The following is a 19,946-nucleotide window of genomic DNA, read 5'->3' on the forward strand; positions in this document are numbered from 1 at the left end:
TTTCCAAATTGTTCCTGCATATCTTAGTATCAGAAATAATATAAATTATTTCAAGAAAGGTAAGCTTTTCCCATGTGTTTGAAAATCCTACAAATGAGCCTTTGAAAGTGAATTATGTTTCACAAATTGAATGCATTACAGTAAGAACGTTGATTCTTAATAATCAAAACAAGGAAAAATAAAGGAGGTATTTTGCTCATCTTTCACTGTAGTTCGGTTAAGTTCAGTTCACTTCTGTGTTTTGTAAATGTATGCTCTGGGCAAAATCCAGAGAGCCTACTTTAACAGCTTCAGCTGGGATGTTACCTTGCCTAAAACCAGGTCCAGATCCAAGCAGGGTTCTGTATACTCAGTGAAATAACAAGGTGAATCTGAGAGGCAAGCTGAAGAATCCCTTAAGCAGAGTAGTGAAACACCTCCAAAAGCCTTTGTAAAATTAATCTGGCTAAACAGCTTATGAGCTCCCCGGGAGTTTGTTTGTAGCACTGAGGGTAAGAGGACCCAGCTGCTGCTGGTCATTGATCCCAGGAGTATGTTTCTTTTCTTATCCCATGAAATGATTAGAAATAGTTTTCCTGGATCTTGGGAGCTGGAGTCCAGTGATGAGGAGAGAGAGCAGATAGAATTAGTTATGGCTGTGGAAACGTCTTCTTTGTTCATGGGATGTTAAAAACTTTTTTCACATTACTTTTTAATAACGAATTGTCCATGAGTGCAATACTTACTGCTGTAAAGCCAACCATGCACAGGGTAACATTCCGTATGGATAAAATCTTTTGGGTTTGATATGGCTGAACATTAAAGGGTCTGAAACTCTTCTTTGCACCAACAAGTATCTATGGAAAATAGTCTTATATAAGGTAGAGATTAGAGTGTTTGGCAGCTAGAGTATTGTGGTGCTGATGGGACCTGTGTGTTTATTCACAGAACATCTTGTAGACGGTTGGCTTTTTTTAATGAATTTTTTCTCAGTTGTTAATTTTTAGGAGTGCCCTACTGTATTACTTTAGCCAGATTGACAGCTGACCAGGAATAGAACTTTCTACATGTATTTGGCCACTATGGATGTTTTGAGATTACACAGCCTCCTATTAGTGTGTTTTGTCAAATCTTATGTTGGATATTGTATTAAGATATTGCGGATACTGCTTGCACTAAATTTCTATTTTTTATTATATAACTCTTGTTTCATCTTGCTCTCATACAACTTTTATCATTTTTACAGCAGTATGTATATGCTATGTATCCTCAAAATCTTTTTTGTTTCCTAATTTTAACTTGGGCTTCTGATATGTGATGTGCTTTGTGGTTTTCATCGTAACTTCTAATACAGTTTCCTCAATTAGAAGGATTTTACTAGTTGGCCAAGAAAAACCTCAGAGCCTGATTAAAGAATTTCAGAAAGGCTTTAATCAATAATCTTACAAGGAAGAGAAGAGTATTCCCATAGAAAAAATTTTAAAAGCACATAAAACTAAAAGCTTCTGCTGAGATTGTTTACAAAGTTCACTGTTAATTTCTGAGCCTCTCCCATTTGCCAACTGGCCTGTTTTAGAGATGCTCTATAACCCTCTTGTGCAACTGTATTTTAACAAAGTAAAATCATGAATGTGAGTAAGTGGAGACATACACCTCTGTTTCCATGCAACAGAATGTGACCTTCTCTCAGGTTATCTGTAGTATTTCTAGTCGTCATAGATATTAACTGATAAGACTACTAATCTAGATGATACAGTGTGAGGAAGAAGGTAGGAATTTAAAAATCCAGAAAAATACATACACATTAGACTGGAAGAAACAACTCGAGTCATTTGTGAAAAAAGAAAGCCAATTACCAATCACTTTTACTATAATCATTGTTGCAGAATACCCCTTGTGAGACTTAATGCATCAATTAAGAGTGCGCAATTGAATATATAATTTGAAATATCCTTGGTTTGTGTAGTTACATCAGATTTTTTCATTTTATTTCAGCATAGTATGAAGTCATATTCATAAACCAATAATTTCTTCTAATAACAGTAAGGAATTCATATCTTGATCTGTGATTTCCGTTAGGCCATTGCTGTCTTTTTGTGCCAGACTTCTCAGTACAGAATGCAGCTTTGGGAAATTTTCCTTCTAAGCTATTCTAGTTATTTAACGATGTCATCCTTGTGGCAAAGGTTCTGAGACCAGGGTATCATGAGGCTTGAAGATATGTATGTACAGATTCTGCAGACAGAATTGAACAAGAGAAAGCTTGAAGGGCTCTTTATAAATGAGCAATAATGCAATAAAAGATTACAGCAAAGGACATACTTTCAAATCTCTCAGTTTCCTAGTATTCCCTTTAAATGTTATAAGAAAGTTTTCTTACCTTCCTTCCTTCCTGGTTCTTAAAATTCTTCAAATTTACATATTCCTTTTAAAGTTCATGAACCTACTGAGAAGTATACCTTGAAAACCTTCAATATAGATGTTATGTAATAAAAGATAAAGGCTCGCTGAATTACCTGTGGTTTCAGCTAGTAGATCAGTCACTAAAAAGGACCCAAGGAGAAAGCCTTACCTATTGTAATCATCAATTTAACCTCAAATTATTAGTCTGAGGTTGTAAATATACCTGAAAGATTTCAACTGCTAGTCACACTACTTTGTACTAGCTGCATGTCTGTGGAGGCAAGCATTTTTTTTTATTTTTTTTTTTACTTGGAAAGTTGCGGTTCTGTGAATAAAAAAATTCTTTTGTGGGTGGAAAAGCTGTTTTGCTACATTGCTTTCAGAAACCAGATCTTCATCCTATGCTGTCAAAAAATATGAATTCAGAAGTATGGACAAATGGTTCCTCTCTGCAATTCTTTCTTGAGGATCTAGCATAGTTTTTCTGTTACCTTTTCCATCAAATATCATCCTCATTTCAGCGGTTCGTGTTGCCAGACTGTTTCTAATAAAAGGCTGCAAGAGTATGTTCCAAGGGGATTTTGAGGAGCAAGGGTAGGAATTAATAATTTTTGGAGCTCTGTTTCTTTTAAGTAGCTCACTAATGGCAGTTGTCTATATAATGAAGCTTTAGTTTGGGAGGGGCATAGGGAGAGCTCACAGACTGCAGATTTGTCATTTTGGATCTGGTATCTGAGGGCTCTCTCCTTACTTGAGCACTGTCAAGTTTGATTAGTACTAGTGAAGCTTCTAAAAATGGTTTGACCAAGTGAATTTTCATATGAAAGGATGTATCTGGAGAACAGTTGTGGAATGAGATTAACTGATAGCAATCACAGCATTTCAAAATGATTTGGTTTGTTTCTAAGGTTTTCTAAGGTTTTGTCCAATGGTGGTTTTTGTTCACTGTTTAGTAAACACACGTTATTCACAAAAGCAAAGGAGGAGGAGGAACACAGATGATTTGGTGTCATAACGAGCACAAACTTTCTGCACAGTGGTCGTATGGAGCCCAGTTCATTGAAAGAGGGGAAAAAAAAAAAAGCTCTACTGCTTTTGTGGGATCCTGGGCAGCAAAGCATTGCTTTAGTAGTTTGGTATGTATGGTAGTTTAAAATCTCTCGAAGATATACATTAAAATTTAACACTTAAGACAACAGTCTAAAATGGAAAGCTCTGCTACACTCCTAATACTTTTTGATGATTAGCACAATTCACTTGCAATTTGAGATAGCTTTATTTAGCAACTAGGCACAGCCAAGTAGCATCAATGATTCATTACTGTTTAATGGACCCTTTAATCCAGGCTTTCACACTAGTTTTATTTGAACCGCTGTAGTGCTGAAGTTTACATGATGAATTACAAAAAAAGGTGAGAGATTATTATGATGAAAGTGTAAGTGAAGCCTGAACTCTGTGGGAATATGGGTAATTTTTCAGTTGCTAAATCCTACTGACTTGAGGAAACTTTTTTTCATGTGCAAACAAAATATTATTGGCTTTAAAACTCTTGATAACTATACATGATATTCACGTGAACTAACTTTTTGGACTCTGAATAACAATTTTGTAAAACTGAGAAATTAAGAAGTCATACATACGTGTGTGAATCCTCAGGACAGTTCTAGTTGCTTTTCAAAAGAGAACATAGTTTAGTGTTTCTTCTTACACCTCTTTTATGTTTTTTCTTACAATGCCGTAGTAATGGAAATATCCAAACTTGCTGCTGGTTTTCTAGCAAATCATTGTAGAAGACCTGATTTATTTAATGCTGGGTTTTAGTCCCTTAGATTCCAAATCATGAATGCAATATGAATTTCAGAACTTTTTGACTATTAGTAGTTGATCATATTTTCTATTATCTTAAGTGAAAATCTGAGCTATTTGACAGAAAAGAAAAGAAGTAATAGCCAGTTTGTCATATTATTCTATAAGAATTATACTGTTGCAGTTGGGGGAGGGGGGAGGGCCAAGCTGTTTAGCTGATGTTCAGATGCCATTATGATTTCATATTGATTCTGAAAAGATAACCAGGGAAATGTATATTTTTTTCATATTTCTGTTACATAGATTAATTTTATAACATCATCACCCATTTTGATTTATTTGGGGTTTCTTTCTAAATATTTCCTATATCTGATAAAACTCAGTAATTAATTCTTGGGATGCGTGTTAATCAAGTCATTCTATAGATGAAAAGTTGTTTTAGGAAAATTACATATCACAAATACTAAACTGCATATGTTTTCATTTTAAATGTAATATACTTTGATACTGTCATAATTTTTGCATTACTTTCTGTCAGTGAACTACATGTTGGTTGTGAAGATGCACCTCTGTCCTACTTTTACTAGAGTAGTGGTGTATTTGTGTGATTCGGGGCTATTCACAGATCATTGGTTTGGGACTATTCACAGAAATCAGTTTTCTTACTGTATTGATATTAATATTGCTATTAATGAGACTTCATTGTAAGTATTAATATCAAATGGACAAAAATGTTGAAACATTAAAGTTGCTAAATTATAGCCTTGCAAGTTAGGAAGTAACAGCATGAAGGTGTTTGTGTACCCTTTACCGGCCTATCTTGAATGCAAGCCTTATGAGACTTCCAGTTTGTATTTATCATTATTTCTTCCCCAGTGCCTGTCTCTCACACACTACACAGGACAGGTATTTCTCACTGAATAAGCCGCAGCTTTTCTGGGGTTTATTTTCTTCTTTCACCATATGATCCAATGTCTTAATTTACATTTGCTGTTTCTCGTTTCATTGAGAAGGAACTGAGGCACAGCGAAACTATTTTCTAATTTTCAGCATCCAGTTTGGGACATGAAGGATCATGTTTTTTTCTGGGACACTTGGTATTATGTAGCATTTCATACATGCAAAGCCCAGTTCCTACTGAGTTCACCAGCAGCTGCACACGCTCAGCAGTTCTGCAGGTCAGATCCCACAATGTCAAGCCAGTGACTCAGAAAGTACTGAGCATTTGTAAAAAGATTGATTGAACTGACTTGACTAGTAATTTGTCAGAAGTGCATTAAACAGTTTCCCAAGGTAGCATTCAGTTGCCTTCCAGTTTTCATCTTGTCCGCTATATGTCTTTCAGTTTCCACAGGTAGTTAGAGGTTGTGTAAACAACAGTGTTTTCTCTTAGCTGAATTAATCTGGTTCAGCCTGTTTACTGATCTTTTTGCAATGGTACTGTAGGGTGAAAATATCTTTAGGATACAGTCACAATTTCCAACGCTGTTCTCTTTCACACTAGCCTGTCCTGGTAACCCAAATTTCTGTCTTAGCTCTTTGCCCTCTTTATCTTCACCAGCCATAGAATCTTATAGATGAGGTTTAAATTAGTTTAATTACTCCCCTAATAATGTATTTCTTAGTAAATTCTATACTTGTCATATGTTACTATATTTGTGTTTTATTGAATAATTAATAGAGACCAAAATTTAAAGATATATATACTGATGTTGATTTGAGTTGAAATAAAACCTCTTTCCTGCTGCTTTTCTAAGGTGCTGGCTATTCTGGTCAGAGCAGTAGTGGATGGCATGGCAGATCGCACTGGAGAGGTAGCGAGTGGATTGAAGGCCAAGTTGCAAGAGCTCTTGGGCAGAGTGACTTCACGAGTCACAAATGATGCAGAGATCTGGAGACTTTATGCACAACTTCATGGAAATGGACAGAATGATAGTGGTAAAGATATTGAAAAGGTAAATGTGTTGTGAGGTATATGTTTGTATGGATACACACTTCAGGTACAAGCTGCCTGCACTTCAACAAACTATAGTGCTATAGTAAGACATGCTCTTGTTCCAGACATGTTTTGCTTTAGTGTTTCTATAAGCTTATTTTGTGCTTTTCATGTTCCTACAGTGCACATTTTTATTACCCAACAGGAGCAAGACGTTTTACATCAGTTTTTGTGGATTTTTAAAAAAATCTCTCTTTTATCAGTATTTCATTTTAAAACACCCTATCACAGCATGTGTGCATTGTCTTGGATTTGTATTCTGAAACTTTTCTTGGCAGCACTCTAATGACTATAATCTAATGGTGGTTGGTTTTTTTTTTAATGGAATCTTATTCTGAAGACAAGATATTGCAGCTTCTGGAAAAAAGTGGATGTTAATGGCATGATCCACTGGCATCATAAGCCATCTGTGGTGTTCTTTGCAGTCACTAAGGGAAAATCCATTACAAGATAGAGTTAAGAGTTCCCAGAGTAAAAGCACATTGTCCTTACTTTAGCTTAAAATGGAATTAAATAATCCTATTTAATTCTTAATCTCTTGAACCATCGGTTTCTCTTTACCCGTCTCTGGTTTTGCTATGTTAACTTCCATCTCTTGTTCCTATCACTTCCGAGGTAATCAAGTAGATTGCATTTCCAGAATAACCACGCTGTGCTGCTAGACGTGGTTACTTTGCTGTGCTTTGCATTTGGTATTAACCTTCCAAAATTCAAAATGCCTTGCATACTCAAAAAAAAAACCTTAGGGGTTGTCAGATCTTTACTGAAGCTGAAAATACACAAGGTCAGCCTTCAGTGTGTGTTTCCTAATGGGGGTATGCCTTTGGCCTGGGCAAAAATAGCAGTCTAGAGGACTGCTTGTCGCTTGATGTCCGGCATGTTATGCAGATGGTTGGGCCTACAAATTGTATGCCTGTGGGGTTAAACTTATAATTATTTGGGTCTTGCTCATTGTCTTCCCCTTTATGCTTTACCCTGTGAAATGCCTTGTTTAGACATTACTGGTGTCCATTATACCTCCAATTCCTCCCTATTTTTTCCTTCCCTATTTTTCTTTACAGCTGAACAATACAAGGGATTTGGCCTATTTAGAATTCAGAAATACAGACACTGCAATATCCTGTAATATATCCCCAGATTCTTACTCAGACATGCAAAGTAGCAGAGTCCTTGTCTATACTATAAATATAATTGTTTCAAAATCTGGTTACATCACAGTATTTTTCTCTAACCCAGTTAAAAACATGGTTTCAATTTGTAGAGTAGACAGGACTTTAACTGTGTTTCCTAATCAGACTGGTTATCTAGCTTGCCCTGCAAAATGGAACGATGTCTATAAATACTTCAGGTATGCTTACATTGTATCCAAGTATCCTGCTATGATGGTACCATAGATACATATCATGAAAGAGCAAAACTGCCTACAGCCACAGCATATGTTGATTTACAGTGTAAAAAATAATTTATAATACACTAAATAATCACTGGTAGCTTTTCTGATAAAGTATTATAAAGTAAAAATGTTAAAAACAGTATTTATTCACTTCACTGCCGCAAGCACCATCATGTGCCAGTCAGATCTTAAGTGAATGTAACTACCTGTAGAAGAATTCCAGATGTATTGTTACAGTTTTCCACCCACATTTATTGTGCAAAATGTCAATGAATTCTGAACAGGACGTTGTTTACTATACTGTGGCATCGTAGGACAAAGAGAAGGGAACAGATCTATCATAGTTCACATACCTCCTTATAAATGTAGTGTTTGACCTTTATTGCATAATGTAATACCTTATTTAGTGTAGATTTAATTATATTTAACCAATTTTGTTCCTAGCATTGCATTTGAAAGAACAACCTTCTATATCTAGCTATTGTAAAGGGTGGGTGGTTTGTTGGTTTTTTTACCTTTCTGCTCTGCTGCCATATCGGGTGCTGTGAATCACTAGAGTCTACAGTTAAAATTCACAACAGTGCTTTGTCAATTGAATCAGTCAGACAGGGTTTACAAGTTAGGAGTGCAAAACTATTGAAGTGTTGGGTTTGTGGTTTTTTCTTTAGCTTAGCATATATTTACTCTTACACTTTTATGTATCCGACCTCCCACCTCATTCAGTACTTCATTCTTTACTATGCTAAATGCAGTCCAGTCCACCCCTTTCCCATCGAAGAATCTTTCCAACCTGCAAGTTTCCTGCTGATCCATACCCAGGCTGTGAAACCCTTCTGTTCCTTGAACTTTCCCCAGCTCATAACTGTTTCCCTCCAGGATAAATTCAGGTTCCAGAAGTGCAAACAAACAGCCCACAAGACTTTGAATTCTTTCCCCTTCCTGACATCTGTCAGCAAAACCCCCCTAATTTGCTGCTCTGACTCAGACACATGCAGACTGAAAACAGACTGCTGTAAAAACTGTTGTTCCTTCTCTTGGAAGTTCTTGACTCTGCTGGCCAGAACTACTACCAATTATAACCTAGGTAATTTTGAAAAAAATTCTTTTGCTCTGATTTGACCTTAATACACCTTTACTGCAATTTACAGCAGCATGAGCAGTTCAGTCACCTGTGCCGTAGTGATTGGAACTCTGGTGGGAGAGAGAAAGTAGAAGCCTCTGGGGTGATGACCCCCAGATGCAATCTGTATTTGTCCAGCATCAGAAGTCTTAACTGCATTCATGTGCATGTACCACACTGAAAGTTTCTTATTCCTTTATGTGATATTTAAACTATTCAAAAAGATAATAGAAGAGTTCTCACTGAACCCAGCCATGTAACTTCTGGCATGTATTTGTTTTGTTCTTCTGATGCTGTAGAAAGGAAAGAAAACTCGAAAGCAAAAATTTATTTATTCTGCTTAATTTTTTCATGGTTTTTCTTCTTAATGGGATCCTTCTTCCATATTGTTTACATTTATTTTCCCTGTTCACACTGAGAACCAGAGCAGTATGGCAGCTAATCGCTGCATCTGTGAAATACATTATTTGCCAAGAATACATATACAGAAAGAAAGCTTTGATGTATTCAGTTATAAATTTTTTAGGTACAAAATTGCTGTTCAAAGTATGAGTACAAGTATTTTTCCCTTTTACATGTGCATTTAATTATGATAACTTGGCAAACATGGGTCACATCCATCAGTCTAGACAGATTTTTAAAAGATAAAAATTAGACACATGTTACTTTATATGCCTCTCATACTTGAGATGCAATATTGGTGAAGAACATCTGTGTTACAGCTGGTGCTTACCATTGCAGAGAAGGGCACTACTCCAACTCACAGGAAACTTACAGCATAGTGAAGATACATTCATTTTCTGGACTGAGCATTAATTTTGTAGATACTTAAAAACTAAATCTCCTAGTTTTTCTCACATACTGATATTTTTTTCCCCTTGCAGTCACTGCAGTGTCTCACCAAGGCGCATAAATGTGAAATTCAATCGAGTGATTGGGAGAAAGATGTTTCTTCTTTTAAGGATGTGGTGAAAGGAGCCATAGAGATTGCACATGGTATGTTCTACCTGCAAAGAACTTTTATTATTCAGTGTAGCAAATATTTATTAAGCTTAGTAACAAAATAGTGTTATATTTTACTCATTATATTGATTCCTACTATTGGAAGTCCTTTAACAGCTAGCATCATCCTGATAGTGCATCCAAAAATATACTTGAAATGCAGTAGAAATTGTGTTGGGTGAGTCAGTAAACGTATGACTGGTAAACATGGAACCAATTAATTTCATGGTCTAGCAATTTACTAATGCAAGTGAAAATGCATCTGTAGTTCATCGCAGTCCTCAAATCATCACATAAGTTTGATTGAATGTGCCAGTCAGGAGATGGATGAAGCTTAGTTGCAGTATGACTATTTACTGTGCTGTGATATTTATGTTTAAGAAGGATACATATACTTGTTGGGTTTAGAGTTATCTTCTCAATGTTTCTTGGCATTCTTTTTCTTTGTGCTTCTTTTTGGGGAATTACATTAAAAATTGTATATGGAAGGTATGAAGATTATTTAAATGTTGTTGTTTAAAGATTATTTCTGTAGACATAATGCTTTTTGTTTTGGGGTCCTTTTCTTCTGCATTTGGATTCTAGTGGCTATAAAATGCAGCAAGAACAAATCTAATCATCAGGAAGCTTTACAGATACTTTCTTCAGCTCGGCTCAACTTACGTGGCTTGTCATCCAAAGCAAAGGTAGGAATTTTTGTTTGAAAGCTAGGAACCTTTGTTCTGTTGCCAGAAGCCATTTTTCTGTTTTGAGTCATTTATAGATCAAATAATATGTCTGTCCCAGTGCATCATCAGATGGATATTCACCTCTAGGCTGTTAGGGATTCCAGTTCTAAAGTAGACTTTTATTTCCCTTCTTCCTGCTAGGCTTTGACTGAAAACCTACTAGTCTAAAATGCCAATGCTATCTCTTAGGCTAAGTTACTATTTTACTTAAAATGTTGGGCAAACAGACTTGAATGTTTGGAATAAATCAGTCATTTCAAAGACCTGTTCCTTATGTGAGTAGTCATGGAGAGGAAGCAGGGCAATCTCAGAAAGAATGGATGTAAACCTGCAGAAACATGTCAGGACTACTTTGCATCACTTGAAGTGTTTTAAAAACAGACTTATTTATTAAGAGGCAACTAATTTTTAATAAGGTTTTCATGGATACCCTACTAATTCAGATATTAGTTCATTGGAAGATGTCATCACGCTTGAATCATATGTTTGGTTTTTGAAGTTGTGCCTCCATAGCCAGGCACCCAAAGAACCAAGTCTGTTTCTGCACCATTATTATCCTAATTTAACCCTCCATCTTACAACATGAGAAGCAGCCATTAACTGAGGACCTATCTGGAATACTTTTTTGTTCAAAATACACTTGATGTCTTAAAGAAGTATTCTTCCCGGCTGTGTGTGGGGTTTAGTGAGTGTGAATTACAGAGCATAAGTTTAATAACATGTGCTTGTGTTGAAGTGTTGGTCCCTCATCAGTGTGCTAAGCTTGGATCACTCTCTTTTAAGTCCTATAATTTTAAGGATAGAAGCCTAGGAAAGTTCTATAAGCAACCACAAGCTGGCTCCGTAACTGTGCTTTTAGATACTGGCATATGTAAGTCTTTGGAATGTGGTGAAAAGAGTCACAACATGTATGTTTTGTTGTGAATGGTAAAAAGTGCATAAACGGAATATGACTGTAGAGAAAGCAAGACTACTTGACATAAATGATATAAATACAAGTATAGGTGGTTTATATTGTGCAAGATCATGCAGTAGCTGAAAGATTAATAATAGGTAAGTCCAGTAAATTGTATTCTTAATTCCTGAAGGCACTAATTAAATGAGCATCTCTATTATTGGCAGATAACGGTACCTCTAAGTCTTATGGCACTTCTGAGAAAACTGACATGTTAAAGTGATTGGTGTTACTTCATTGTTTTTGCATACTTTCCAAGATGCCATCTTCTTTTTAGTTTGAAGCCATATTGAATTTCCAAAGTGTATTGTGGTTTGAAAACTCATCATCTTCTGTAAGATCCTATGCACAGTTTAGCACTGTTTATACCTGTCCAAGCTTGACTGCAGCATCTCCTTTTTCTGCCTTGTGAGTCAATATTAGTGTGTGCATTTCTTTTTCCTTTTACCAGAGAAAAGAACTTTAAAAAATGGGCTAAGAGCAGACTCAGTCATTAAGGTTTCAGAAGGATTAAAGGTACAGTGAAAGGAACTTTTAAAAGATAAAATTCCAAAATTTCGTAGTCAGGACATGCAATTGGAACAAATCAGTAGTTTTTGTACAGGTGAAACAATATTGCTTCTCAGGCTTCTCACCTCTCCTGGGATGTCCATCTCTGACATTCCAGCTCCTGTGTTGTGCCGGAGTCATGATGCATTCAGACTCTGCTGAAGGCTGCAACTTGAAAATGTGTTGTTAATGGGCTCCTTTATGTACAGAACCTTCTGGGCAGTTGCATGCTCTGGCAAATAGCATAGTGGGCTCTCTTCTGCTCCTTCTCCCCGTGCATCATTTAGATCTGACAGGTGGGATCTCTGAAAAGGAGAAAGGTCATGGAGCTGTATCGAAAATACATGAAAATTAAGTACTGTTGTAGGGAACCATGGGGCACAAAGCCCGAAGAATGATGGTGCCTGAAATTTCCCCAGGCTATATCTAGTTGAATAGATCTCTTTAACTACGTGGGAAAAAAAGAATGAACAAATAATTATATCATCCTGACTTATTTAGCTGTCTTAGCCAGAAAGAACCAAACTTTTCTATCACATTCCCAGTGTGAAGTTTTTGGGCTGAAAGTCAGAAAAGCTTCTGTACTTGTAGCAGGAACATGTTCCTATTTTTGTGTAAGATGTTTCTTTGTTCAGTGACAACACTGTTCTGAGGCACATTAAGACCTTGGTTCAGGCCTTTTAAGTACATTTTTGTTTATATACGTATCTGTACTGTTCCATTATGTTTTGGCGATATAATGATGTACAGATGTACTCCAGAGCAACTTTTGTTTTCTTGGTTTGTTTTCGTCTCTAAATGTAGGCTTTTCGTTTGTGTCAAATGAAGTGTGAATCACTCTCCCTTTACATAATAAAGGAGAAACATATGTTTGGGTCCCCCACCACCACCATATTTCTGTGGAGTGGTACCTCACACAGCCTCCATATTGCTTGAGTCAAATGACAGGTCCTGGCCTTGCAATAGCAACATGTTCTGGTGCAGCATGCACAAAGTTCCAGTCAGAGTTTGCGTATCTCAAGGCTTCAGACAAGTCATTTAGCATTCCTCTCCCTTGGTTTCCCTGTAAATATGTGAAGATTATGATTGCTTATAAGTTAGCTGCTTTGGTTTTTTTGTTAATGCCTTGAGGTCTTTAAGACCAAACTATTTTTATTACACTGTGGTGTTTTGTTTTCTCATGTATAGCTTAATTACACACAGATTAATGTCTCCACCCACATGTCTTGACACTGAATGTTAAAAGATCTTTATTTGGTGTTTTGGAGAAAATGATGCAACAGAACACGACACTGAGAAAAATGGCCATTAAAATTCACAGCTACTAATTTATCAGCGGGTGGGTTTGTAAACTGCAGTGGCAGCATGCGAGATGGTCTTCTAATTTGAGTTTCATGGTAAAGTCCTTCGCTTTCAATGGGATCGGGATTCAGCACAGGCAGTCAAGTCAGTGCAAAAACCCAACATCCACAGGAGGATTCAGCCCCTTTGGCAAAATACCAGGTGTGTAGCACAGACCACAGGTCTATGTGTGTATGTGTGTGTGCATGTATGCATACACACACACGTACACACACACGTGTATATATATGTGCCTTCTGTTTATTAGGAACAAAATAGACTTTTTAAAGAGAGAGATACCATCATAGGTACCAAAAATACAAAAGGCAGGATAGTGGTGATGAGCTTCCTGTATTCTGTCTCTACACTGAAACAGAGAAACTGTATATATATTTTAAAATAATGTATTTCTTTTTGTCATGCAGCAACTTTTTGTAGATGTAACAAGTAACGAGGTCCACAGTGAGATAGCTGATGAGGTCACAACTATGGACAACATGATTGCTGAACTTCAGGAACTGAGCAACCAGCTGAGAAACCAGTGCTGATATACAAACTGGATTTCATGACAGGAAGACAATAATGACATGTTTCTTTTGCCATAGCTTTTGCTGATGAAACAGTAACAATTCTAATGTAACAACGCTCTCAATAAACATTTTTCTGTACAGTGCTGTTCTTGAGGTCAGCTTTCTTCAGAGTTCAGGCAGCTTTTTAAGATTCTTATCTGCTTTTACTGTATTACAATGTTGCATGTTTTGGTTCCTCAGGCCCAGATTTTCTGGAGCAGATTTACTTGTATTTATAAGGCGATTATTGAGGATTAGTTCTGCCTGGCTGCATCCCATCCCCGCAGTAGGCCTCAGCGGGATGCCCACCTGCGTTGGAAGCAGGGGAGCAGGAGAGGCGCGGGGGCGGGCAAGCTCTCAGCAGAGGAGGGGGCGAGGTCCAGCCTATCACCCTCACCAGTGAGGCACGCACAGGCAGTCGGAGGGCGTGTCTGTCTGCTGCTGGCCAATCAAAGGAGCTGTAATGCTGGCTTCTCGGTGGCGGGAAGCTGAGGTGAAGGCAGGCTGTCATGGTGGGGAGCACTGCGGGTCTGCGGTCAGGGCCAGGGACTGAGGTCGTCAGGCACTTTCCATTTTTAATTTGGTGTCAGTTGCTTACTGGGGAGTAGGAATGGGGTCCCAAGAGTAAGAATTTAGTCTTTTTTGTTATTCTTGTAATGCAATCAAAGTAGCAGGATGTTTGCTGCATTAGCATTTACAGTTATTACTTAAAGCAGCAGTATTTTGTCCAAAAATACGAAACCTGTGTCCCATGGGCAATAGACTAGCACTTCATTTGGGCCTTTTACAGGCATGGGGATATCCCCCCACTGAAGCAGCAATAAAATTCCAATCTAATCTAAAATACTTATATCTGACTAGACCCGAATAAGTTATTTTCATCCAGACTATTTTGCATTGTTTAATTTTTAAGCATCTTCACTACAGTTCATCTTAAAATAGGATTTTTTTTTCAGGGTTTTCCAGGAACCCATACAAAATAGTTTCCTCGCCCCTCATGATTTTGGCTCACTCTTCCATATGAGAATGACGCAGTCTCCAAAAATGTGGTTATCTATATTCTGGGTCTTAAAACTATACTGTTACTAAATGGCAATAATACTGTCCCTGAAGAGAAAGTCAGAAAATAAACGGAAACAAAACAATTAATTGGATTTGAAGCAGGAGTGAGAGCATGTTATTTTGGTGTGTGAAGGGGGAAGCCACCTTGATACATTTTTAAAGCTTTGTATCCTTGTAAAGCTTCTTAGAATGGAGAATAGTTTATGTGCTGCTGGTATTTAACACAAGGTTCCTACAAAAATTGTCATCTTAACAAAGGGTTAACCTACTAGTGAAGGAGAGTTGGCTCCAAAACACTTCTTCATTGAAATGGCCCAGAAAGGGAAGAGTGAATTTGCTGGAGATACTCCCATTTTGCTCCTATATATGGTGAGGGGCCCACCTGACTGAAAAAACAGGCTGTGAGTTTTGTGAAAGACTCCCACCCCACTATCTTTTAATAATTATATTTTGATATTATTTAACTTATTCACAAAGGAAAATTTTAAAAATCTTTATTATTTTGTTCCCAGCACTACATTTTCTTGGGAAGAAAGGGTTTATGTGTGGAGTTATTCAGTGGCAGAAAAGTCTCCCCTTTTTCTTGTGATTTTATGGCAATTTTAAAACCAGAACTATATCCCACTATCAACTTGAAAACATGGGACTTGAATTTTGTCTTGATTTAAAAGAAAATAATTTCCTTTGAGACTCCCAGAGACACTTTTATAACTGAAGTTTGGAGGTGCAGAACATGAAGCCATATTAATTTTTGTGTAATGGCTTCTGCCTAGCATTTAATAATGTTAGGTGGGAATTTAATACTTCATATAGAATATTAGAGAGGTCTGTGAGAAGGCCTTTATTTCCTTTCCCTTCTGATTTTTTTTTCTTTTGAAAATAATTTTGTTTCTCTCCCTAAGGTGGTCACATGAAAAAGGCATTCTGCTCTTCCAATGTCTCTCCCCTACAGTACTTCACATGTTTTCTCAACACAGATTTTTTCCTCATTTGAGCTTCCCTGTCTTAGCAGATGTGTGGAATATAAACAACTTTGTCACCTAATACAAGGAAAGCCTGCTATCCATGAACAGTGTGTTCCTGAAGAGTAGGATGGCTAGTGTTAAGACAGCACAACCATTTTCCTGTCATAATTACTGTAGTAGAGGAGAAACACTTAAAAATATACAATTTAAATACGTACAGACAGTATGCATGGTGTGGAGGATGGGGAGGCAGGAACTGGCCCACCATTCGGGAGACACGGGCTTTTTGAAAAAGATAACCGTCCCAGAAGATCTCAGCCACTTCATCCATGAGACTGAATGCCCGATGTAAATCTCTTACCAGGTATGTTCTTGCTTCCTTTTTCTATTAGTGGCATTTTCATCTTCCTCACATACAAGGTAAGCCTATACTGCTTCTTTGGAGTTCATCACAGGGGCCCTTTAAAACTTTACAGACACAAAAGCCGCCTCAGTTTTATATGGTACTAATTTTCTGTACTCGTGCTCGCAGCATTTCGTTTAGAACAGCTCTCGGAGACCATTGTCATGAAGACAATGTTACTATAAAAGCTCTGGCTGTCAAAAAAAACTTGCTAGTGTGGAAGGAGGAAGGAACCTTTCCTAATCAGACTTCAGACTATCTAGATCTCCATCTTATAGGAAGCATGTCTTCTAACATGGGGATTTTTTTCACTCAAGTCGCTCCCATGACAACTGCAGAATCCTTGAGGGTTTAGCAACTGGACAGTCCTTTCCCAATGTAGTTGTCACACCTACAAATATCACTGTAACATCTATGTTATTTTCAAGTGCTCTATGTATAGCTATGTGATAATTATTACTTAGTATAGCAAGGACTCAATTCAGCAGTATTTTGCAGGAATGGCTTACGGTTCACAGTAGCACTTCGGTACTTTCAATCTTTTATTCTTTTTTACTTGAAAAGTATGAGAGACTACCCATTTTGTCATCTGTCTGCTATTAGAGCTAATTTGGTGTGAAGTAGAGGTAAAATGGTTGAGTCTAGAGTTTTTCAACTTCCACCTACCCAGACAGGGAAAGCAACACTCTCAGGGTTTTGGGGATGAGTATAGAGCTAGTAAACCCTGAAGAAAGTATGATGTATGAAAAATAATTTATTTCCATGGCCTAAGAGGGTTAGTTTATCAGTCTTTCACCTAGTATGGTTCAACCTATGATGTGTTTTCAGCCAGTGGTGGTTAGAACCCAGGGAAGATCTCCTGATTCACCCAGAGGGCTGTGTCTACACAGAGGAAGTGTACAGAGCTGGGTGTGGTGCTAAAAGGTTTTCTTGGGTTGGGGCATTACTCATGAGCAGAAGTGAATGTTTTCAGGGCTGGTGAGGCCAGGCTGACTCAGGCAGGTCATCCCAAATAACTGCCAGCAAATGTGTTCCATATCACATTGTCCTCGATGTTCCTTCCCACACGCTGACTGTCGCATTCAGAAAGGCAGGCAGACCTCATCCCATCATTCATGCAGAGCTCTGTACTAAAAGCGCCCTGGAAAGAAATAAAGCTTGGAATAATTTTTCAGATCTAAAAATGGTGTATGGCTTATATGCAAATATAGAGGATACGTTTACAAGTTCGGCTTTTGCATATGTACCTACATTGGTTAAAACTACACTTCTAATTATTTTCAAAATAAATAAGGCAGAAAAAAGCAGGTATTAATTTTATCCTGCTTTGAGCAGTACTGCCCAAGGAGGTCTAAAGTAGCTTTTAAATTATTTTGACTTAGCTCTTCTGTTCAGTATTTCTGTCTCAATATCAGTGACCATGAATGACAGTACACATGGACATAATATATCTCAGGGGATAAAAGGAAGCTAAAAAAGCTCATGCTATTTGCAGAGTAATAAAAATTAAAATAATATACAAGTATTTAACTTTTCTTCATCTGCGTTCACGCAGAGCTCTGTGCCAGAAGTGTTTACGAAATAGGGAAAAGGTAACAGCTGATAGCATACGTCTTGGGTTCTCTGAACTTAAAAATAAACTGGAATTTGATAGGAAAATCTTACTCTAAAGAGGAAAAAATTGCCATCAACTGTAAGGAGTTGTTTTCAATGTGATTACTCAAACTAAGTGCTTTGTGTTTCAAAAATTATTTCAATAAATTAATTTTATTATCTTTGTTTATATTGTGTGTGTAAGCACATATGTATACATGCATGTATATATGAACATGCACATATATACATATATACGTACATACATATATACACAATTGTGTGTGTTATAGAAAGAGTTCTTAATGCTGAAGGTGTAAGAGGTACATTTACAGGAAGGCACATCTCATGAAAGCATGCATTACAGAGACTGGAACATATGTCAGCCTCCTATCTGTGCATTTCTTGCATGCTTGCCACTAATCTAAGTGCTGACTACAGGATTCATAGTCTTCCTTTTAAAAAATGACTAGTTATTTTGGGTGTACTGTTGAAGAAACCTTTAAAGGTGCCTGACTTGAGAAGTGAATGTGAAAAGCATGCTCAGAAAACCAGACGGGGCCTTTCCCTCTTTTCCACGTTACTCATTCAAAGTCCCTATTTTGAAAGTCCAATTCAGATTTGACAAAGATAGGCCTGAATATCAGCCTGAAAATGGTTCATCTAGATTTGTTAATAACAGGCAACAACTAGATTATTGTGAATGTTCACTGCAGTTCACAGGGAAAAAAAGCTTTGCTTTCATAATTAAATACCTTTAAACACTGTCGGCCTTAACTCTGCACTTCTTGCTCTCCTTGTTTCAATCCCATTTTCCAGAGAGCTTTTTATTGCCGGTCTACTGGTTAGGTTTAAAACATGTAAACAGATATATTTTAACATACGTTGGTTTCATTTTTTTTATTCATAGAAGAGATTTCCATTGATGTCTGCCATTGCTAAAGTGTGCTTTCATCCATTTATGGAGCATTTTAATTTCAAAGAGTAATAGAATTTACTTTGATTTGGGGCTGAAGAATGAAGAGTAGAATTTTTAAAATTATCACAAAATTGTCACGGTTACTTTGAGTTAAGACAGACATGGATAGCACTTTAAGAATGCTTTAATTTGCATTTCTGAAGATATTTTATGTATACAAGTGTGTAAAAAGATGTGCCTATCCCCATTGAGAAGTGCCAAACCAGTAACACTTTTTTTTTTTTTGAGCTAAAAAGTCATAAGCAAGTCAGGCCAGATGGAAGGAAGTCCATCCTGTATGTTCTACATTATAGGTTTCAGAAATAAAACTGGCAAATAAGGTGAATTTCACAATGTGAATGGCAAAAAAAATATTTACTGTTATGCAAAGCCATTGAAATACTGCAGTACAGATGGGTTTTGCACCATTCAGAAGTACTTATAAATAGATAGGTTTCAATCAACAAGTAGCTTATTCAGGCATGTGCTCAAATATAGTAGCTGCATTCATTAGACAAACATTTCTGCTGATCCCTCAGCTATACTAATAAAAGAGTAATCCTTAATAGGCTGAATGTAGTAGCAGAGGGTTCTTTAACTATTAACATCCTCTAAAGACCAAGGTCTTACCATTAGTAGTGACTGTATTTGGTTTTCAGCAAATGAGTTGAAAATTGGTAACCCTTGGCAGCATGTTAAGTTAGAATTCCTTACTGAAACTGGAGGCTCCCTTACTCTTAGGAGCAGTTTATAATACATACTGATCTAAAGTAAATTTGTTTCTGCTCTTTAAACAAACAAAAATGCCAAAGAACAGCAGCAGACTTGTTGGGCGCACTTTTATTTTTAACTTTTACTATTTTTATAGCATTTGCCCTTTCACTTGCTTCTTTCACACTTTTGATTTCGTTGTAAGGCAAGAAGAGTAAGTTTGTGGATTCAGGCTGGCTTCACTAAGCAAGACAAGGATGCCAGGTAGGGACAAGGCAAGTGAGTGAGTCACTGCCCTTCTTTACTGGGGTAGATAAAAGACCGATTACAAATTTAATCCACCAATACTGATCTAAACCTAAATGGGGCTTCTGCAAGAACAGAGCGGTTTGGGATCACAAATCTGTCATAAT

The 19,946-nt window shown here is 37.1% G+C and overlaps 1 protein-coding gene across 2 annotated transcripts in view; it reads left to right on the forward strand.

Moving 5' to 3' along the window:
- The window catches only part of TTC27 (tetratricopeptide repeat domain 27), a 125,522-nt gene extending 111,580 nt beyond the window's left edge, over positions 1 to 13,942 (forward strand). For both annotated transcript variants that reach the window (XM_064445902.1, XM_064445903.1), the window contains exons 17-20: positions 5,946 to 6,143; positions 9,582 to 9,693; positions 10,285 to 10,385; positions 13,698 to 13,942. In XM_064445902.1, coding sequence (XP_064301972.1) covers positions 5,946 to 6,143; positions 9,582 to 9,693; positions 10,285 to 10,385; positions 13,698 to 13,820 — 534 coding nt within the window. In that variant the 3' untranslated portion in view covers positions 13,821 to 13,942. The remainder of the gene's footprint in view (positions 1 to 5,945; positions 6,144 to 9,581; positions 9,694 to 10,284; positions 10,386 to 13,697) is intronic.
- Positions 13,943 to 19,946: the final 6,004 nt, after the last annotated feature.

The sequence above is a fragment of the Phalacrocorax carbo genome, chromosome 3 (genome assembly GCF_963921805.1).
Source record: "Phalacrocorax carbo chromosome 3, bPhaCar2.1, whole genome shotgun sequence".
NCBI classification, from domain to species: domain Eukaryota; kingdom Metazoa; phylum Chordata; class Aves; order Suliformes; family Phalacrocoracidae; genus Phalacrocorax; species Phalacrocorax carbo.